A 6,386-nucleotide genomic window follows, 5' to 3' on the forward strand; every position below is an offset into this window, starting at 1 on the left:
ACTTACGCTGATGTAGAAAACGAATCATTTATTAATTCTGTAATGCATAACACACACACAAACTTTTTGCAAGTTATTCATCTTTTGTTTTGTTCGTTTGTTCATTTTCACATATAAAAACATTTAAAATGTACATAGATTAAATAAATGTAATGGAGAATGTTTAAAAAAAAAAAAACTCGAGGGGCTTGCGAAGTGGCATTCTCCGGAAATATGAGTACATTTAAGGTAAAATTTCAATGGATAGAGAAATATGCATCTAATAGATGTCATACAGATGAAAGAAATAAGAAAAATTAATAACAGGGATAAGACATACAACATACAACAATAGGGTAAAAACACAACAAAACTATAACTAAAGAGCATAATGAATGGATCCAGGTTCATTTAGCATACCATATGGAAAGTATTTTGTGTCTAAGAGAAGTCATTTCAGAGCCTTCTTAAATTGGCGAGAAGACAATTCACATGAAAATAGTGGCAGTGAATTGTAAATCTTTGACCCTCTTGACCCTAGCCTATGTTAAATTGGGTTTGGGCTGTACGGGCTATTGGTGGTCTGAGGTCATTTGAGCTGCGTGTGGGGTAATTATGGACCTGAGAATTATGTCAAAATAGGTTTTGAAAAAATAGGGGAAGGGTTCTCCCCAGTGAGCCATGAACAAAGAGACCAATTTGAAGATGATTGACTTGAAAAACAGTGAGGATACCTAGCCGAGTAAAAAGAGCCTGAGATGAATGTTTCGGATGTACACAACATATTATTCTTTGAGCTCGTTTCTGTAGATGATATATAGGCTCAAGTTTGGTCTGGTGAGCACTAACCCAAGCGATATTACAATAGTTAATATACGGATAGATAATTGAATAGTATAGCGTACCTCGGAGCTGATTAGATGACGGGTTTTACGTACAATACCAATGCTCTTGGCCATTTTTGTGGAAATAGTCATGATATGAGATTTCCAGAACAATGATCCATCAATCATAATGCCAAGGAATCGTGTACAACACACGTTAGTTATAGGGACGTTATCAATATATATTTCTGGTGATTTGTTAAATATATGAGATTTGAGACCAAAACATATGAAGTTTGTTTTTGTAATATTAAGTTATTGTACCGAAACCAAATGGACAGTTTACCAAGTTCTTCATATAAGACCCTTATAATGGTGTGGGGATCTTTGTGAGACTACAGGACACTAGTGTCATCTGCAAATAAGATTTTGGACAGTTTGTCTGAGACATTCTTAGTGGGACTGTTAAAGCTTTTATGAAAATTGTGCACAAAATTAAAAATTCATGAAATGTTCAAGGCTTGCCCTGGATTGAATAAACTTTGCTAAGATTTAATTTTTGGAGGCATTCTCAGGGGTAAGATAGCTGTCATTTACCTCAGGGATATATCATTTCTACGTATAAAATTAAAAATGGATGTCCCTAAGGATTGAAATGTGATAGAAATGCACACTACGTGTAGAAGTACACACTACTTGTGGTCATTTGTCAAAACAGTGTGGTCAATCGAAATACAAAATGTACATTTTTGTAGTTTATGGATGCATTGCTATGCATAAATTCCCAAGTTCATCAAGATGTTTTATAGAACTTAAGACTGCCTAATGCAGCTTAAAAATTGAATGATGTGACAGGGAATGTGTAGGGTTATTGCAACTGTATAAATCAAATCAGAGTCAAATGTCAGAGTGTAAATTGAATTTCCTTTTAAAGGATTAAACAGTCCAATTAATAAAAATATCATGAAAATCCCTCAGGAGACCTTCTGCCATCTCATCAGGAGCATGCCCAGGCATTGCAGGGTGGTCAGACGGGCACGTGGAGGCCACACACACTACTGAGCCTCATTTTGACTTGTTTTAAGGGCATTACATCAAAGTGTGTGTTTCCACTTTAATTTTGTGTGCAACTCCAAATCCAGGCCTTCATTAATTTATTACATTTGATTTCCATTGATGATTTTTGTGTGACTTTGTTGTCAGGACATTCAAATTTGTCCAGAACAAAGGTATTCAATGAAAATGTTTAACTCATTCAGGTCTGGGGTGTGTTATTTGAGTGTTCCTTTTAATTTTTGAACAATGTATTTACTACTGATAAAGCAGCTCAGCATCTATCTCTGGCTGCGACAGTGAAAGGCAGGACAATTAAAAGCTCTTCCACTAAATGACAGAAGGTACAAATAAGCAATTGATGTCCTAAACAGCATCCTAGCTTTGTATACAATTAAACAGACCAAAGTTTCAGAGCGTGTAAGTTATTTGCGATTAAATCGAGATAATGTGATCACTGCTTCAATTTTTGTAACAATTCAACAAACAATTACAAACCATAACTTCTTATAAGTTATTTCTACAAATTACCTTTATTAGAAGCTAATTATTGGCATATTCACAAGGTTGTCTTATCTATGTGAAAGGGCTGTCAAAGTCATTTTGGCACAGGCCCCAATGCAGTTGTGATTTCCTCCGGGTGTGGCGTTATGACTGTGAAACCATAAAAATGTTTAATCCCCTCATGTTATTAAACATATGCGGTACACAAGAAATTGATGGATAACTAGTTTTTAAATCAGAAGTTACGAATAGAAGTTCATTGCTCAAGTTACTATAAAACAGGTTGGGTAACAAGAAAATGTTCACACTATCTCAACATCATTTAGTACATAAGACAATTTCGGCTGACCAGATTGCACCAGGCCTTGAGTTTGACATTGTACATTCCGATATACATAATGTATTGTGAAGTACTGTTGCATTACAGCAGATGAACACAAAAGACGCATATTATTATAATAAAATCTGGTGCTCGCAGGGCTGATGCAGCATTGTAAGTAAAGTAAGTTTCATTTGTAACACTAGAGCCTGCAAAATAAAATACATAAGGAAATATTAATGTTCTGGCTGGGGATAGGAATGCCCCAAAATACAACATATCCCATTTCCTGCGGAACTGACCTGTTGTCACAGTGGCATCAGAGTGAGCCGCCACCAGGTCATTCTGAATCCTGCACGTGTAAGTGTCGCTGACATTCACCAACTGCAATGTGCTGGCCACTCGAAATATACCTGCAGAACTCTGCTGGACGTCCGTGCTCCCCTGCAGAACGTTGTTACTGGCATCCAGCCATGTCACGTTGGGCTTGGGAAACCATCTGGTCGCTTCAGCTGTCAGGGCACCGTTTGACAATGTAAACGTGGGTGCTGTGAAAGCTAACAGAGGAATATAAAATTGAATCATAAGTGCATCGTACTAAAAATCTGCAGTGTCATATGTTAAAAAAAACACCACCCAGATTTTATTTAAAAACAAGCAATAATATTACAATTTGATTGAAGTTATTTTTGGTGGAAAAAATATATCATCAAATGATATATGTATTTTAAGAGGAACTGCAAGACCTCCCTCCTTCATCCTGTGCACAAAGTCCTTTGCCACTGCTGGCATGAAGGAGCTATACCACAGGAGACGAGGAATGCCCAAATCATCACCATCTACAAGAACAAGGGCGAGAGAAGCGACTGCAACAACTACAGAGGCATTTCAGTCCTCTGAGCATCGTTGGCAAAGTCTTTGCTCGGGTCATTCTTTCTCATTTCCCCTAGTTGGAGTTTTGAGTTTTTCCTTGCCCTCCTGGGAGTTTAAGATCAGGGGATGTTTGAGAATAATTGTCACTTTTCACACATGTCCTGAATGTTATTAGTCACCTAAATGTTGAACAGAGGCTGAGATCTCCATCCATCCATCCATTTTCTGAACCGCTTAGTCCCCACGGGGGTCGCGGGCGTGCTGGAGCCTATCCCAGCCGTCATCGGGCAGTAGGCGGGGGACACCCTGAACTGGTTGCCAGCCAATCGCAGGGCACACAGAGACAGACAACCAATCGCACTCACACTCACACCTAGGGACAATTTGGAGTCTTCAATCGGCCTACCAAGCATGTTTTTGGAATGTGGGAGGAAACCGGAGTGCCCGGAGAAAACCCACGCGGGCCCGGGGAGAATGATGAGAACATGCAAACTCCACACAGGGAGGGCTGGAGGTGGAATCGAACCCGCACCCTCCTAACTGTGAGGCGGACATGCTACCCAGTGCTCCACCGAGCCGCCCTGGCTGAGATCTACCGGAGTCAAATTCCTTGTTTGGAATGCCCAAATATGGCCAATAAATTTCTTGAATCTTGAATCTTACATAGGCCGTCAATCTCGTCAGCAGAGACAGCCTCTTCAAGATCCTCCCCGAGATTGGGTGCCCACCAAAGTTAGCAGCTAACAGGGAAGCGTGCAGAAAGGAGCCCCATGTTTCCAACAGACCAGAGACCACCCACAGATGTGACTGCTGCAACAGGGACTGGCACTCCCGCATTGGCCTCTGCAGTCACAAAAGACGCTGCTCCAGCAGAGCAGACAGCCAAGCCTAGGATGGATCCATGGTCAACCCTGACCGACGGAGGCCTTTATTAGATTATTATTATTATTATTATTATTATTATTATTATTATTATTATTATTATTTATTAGTTCTTGTTAAACGATAACTGCATTTTTTATTCTTTATTTACAAGTTGAGTCACTTGCCATTGCATGTTCCTGTTATTTGATTAGGGAATGAAACAGTGCAACTGGAATGTCAAGTTTTCCCACCTGCCGTCCTGAGGATGATGTTGACCTTCCCGGTGCCTCCCGAGTGACTGAGCAAGCAAGCATACTCGCCTGCATCGGTGCGTCGTACCTTCCTCAGCAGAAGAGAGGCATTACCTTTTATCACCATGTCGCTGAAGATTTGTACCCTGCCGCTGTACTGTGAGTCCTGCTCGTCGTTGCTCTCTGCGCCATCCTCGTAGCTGTAAATAATTCCCGTCAGCGACTCCTTCGTCCATGTGACGGACACATCTTGGAGTAGACTTTGTTCACTGTCTACGGTCAGGAAGCAGCTGAGCATGTGGTCTTGGTCGAGGTTGGCCACAGGAAGTCTGTTGAGGCTTTGAACCAGCAACAATCTGCCTTCATGGACAAAGACGAGAAACTTTCACACAAGGATACGTATATGCCAAAAAGCTTTAATGATCCTGATCATTTGAATGAGGTAGATTGCAACAGAGAGACATGGAAAACAGGCAAGGACAGCAGAATCGGAGCTAGACATGCCTGATATAAATATACACAAAGCGTACATAGTTAGACTGACTTGGTTCATCGTGAAAGACTTACCTGAAAGTGACAAGGAGACAATGAGGATGATGAGCGCTGAGAAGACAACAGTGAGCGTGATCATCCTCCACAAACACACAAATGCATACAGTGAGCTTTCTTTGTACAAAGATGAGAGGTTATGTTTTGACATAGCCTAAGGTAGAAACCAAGGTTCTCAGAAGCTGTTCATTATTACAAAGTACCTCTGACTTCATCGCTGATTATATTGTGACTTTGCAATAATTGTGTTAAAAACAACACTGTTTAAATGCTCACATGAAGAAGATGACCTGCCCCAGTGAAGCCATGGCTGCTCACGCACAAACGTCTTTCGAAGAAAACTTCTTGTTCATCTCGAATTTCTTGAAGAAGAAAGAAATAGATCCACCAGTGCATCAAACATGATCTTCTTGACTGGTGTAGACTGACTCACTCTCTCACACACAAACACAAAACCATGAGTCAATATTACCTTAAGGCGTATGCTGCTGTTCATTTGGCTTATAACAATAAAGTAGATGTCTGTTGCCAAAAAAAAAGAGGCTTACATCCACATTAAAAAAAACATTCATTTTAGGTTCATTGAAAAATCTAAATTGGTGGCCCTTAATGTTGGAAGTACAGTCTAAAATTCAAAAAAAGGAAATCATTCACCCCTTCCAGTGCCATATGCGTCGTCACGCTAGCGTAACCTGGTAACAACACCGTGTGACGCAGCTAAATTTTGTGGTTTTGTTTTGTTTATTTGTTGTTTTCTCACACCAACCAATCGACCAACTAGTCGAAGATTTGGACGACTGAAAGTCGGCCGATATTTTTTGTGGTTGACTACAGCCCAAATGATTTCTAATAATTTATAGAGAACAAGGGGTTGGACAAGATAGTTTTTTTTTTGGTTCTTCTTACTACCTTTGAACATACAGGACTGTCTCAGAAAATTAGAATATTGTGATAAAGCTCTTTATTTTCTGTAATGCATTTAAAAAAACAAAAATGTCATACATTCTGGATTCATTACAAATCAACTGAAATATTGTAAGCCTTTTATTATTTTAATATTGCTGATTATGGCATACAGCTTAAGAAAACTCAAATATCCTGTCTCAAAATATGAGAATATCATGAAAACGTAGTATACTAGTAGGGTATTCAACTAATCACTTGAATCGT

At 39.7% G+C, this 6,386-nt stretch overlaps 1 protein-coding gene across 5 annotated transcripts; it reads right to left on the reverse strand.

Moving 5' to 3' along the window:
* Nucleotides 1-13: 13 nt before the first annotated feature.
* On the reverse strand, nucleotides 14-6,172 carry vtcn1 (V-set domain containing T cell activation inhibitor 1). 5 transcript variants are annotated; one of them, XM_049729170.2, is made up of 5 exons: nucleotides 5,493-6,171; nucleotides 5,235-5,299; nucleotides 4,668-5,027; nucleotides 3,093-3,236; nucleotides 14-2,510 (listed from the first exon to the last, which is right to left on the reverse strand). In XM_049729170.2, exons 1-5 carry the CDS (start codon nucleotides 5,522-5,524, stop codon nucleotides 2,455-2,457), a joined length of 657 nt encoding a protein of 218 aa, XP_049585127.1. In that variant the 5' UTR covers nucleotides 5,525-6,171; the 3' UTR covers nucleotides 14-2,454. The 5 variants fall into 5 exon arrangements, with proteins under 5 accessions (XP_049585127.1, XP_049585126.1, XP_049585125.1 ...); XM_049729169.2 differs by having other exon boundaries at nucleotides 2,982-3,236; nucleotides 5,493-6,170; XM_049729168.2 differs by having other exon boundaries at nucleotides 14-2,888; nucleotides 2,982-3,236; nucleotides 5,493-6,168.
* Nucleotides 6,173-6,386: the final 214 nt, after the last annotated feature.

Source organism: Syngnathus scovelli, chromosome 8, assembly GCF_024217435.2.
Source record: "Syngnathus scovelli strain Florida chromosome 8, RoL_Ssco_1.2, whole genome shotgun sequence".
NCBI lineage: Eukaryota > Metazoa > Chordata > Actinopteri > Syngnathiformes > Syngnathidae > Syngnathus > Syngnathus scovelli.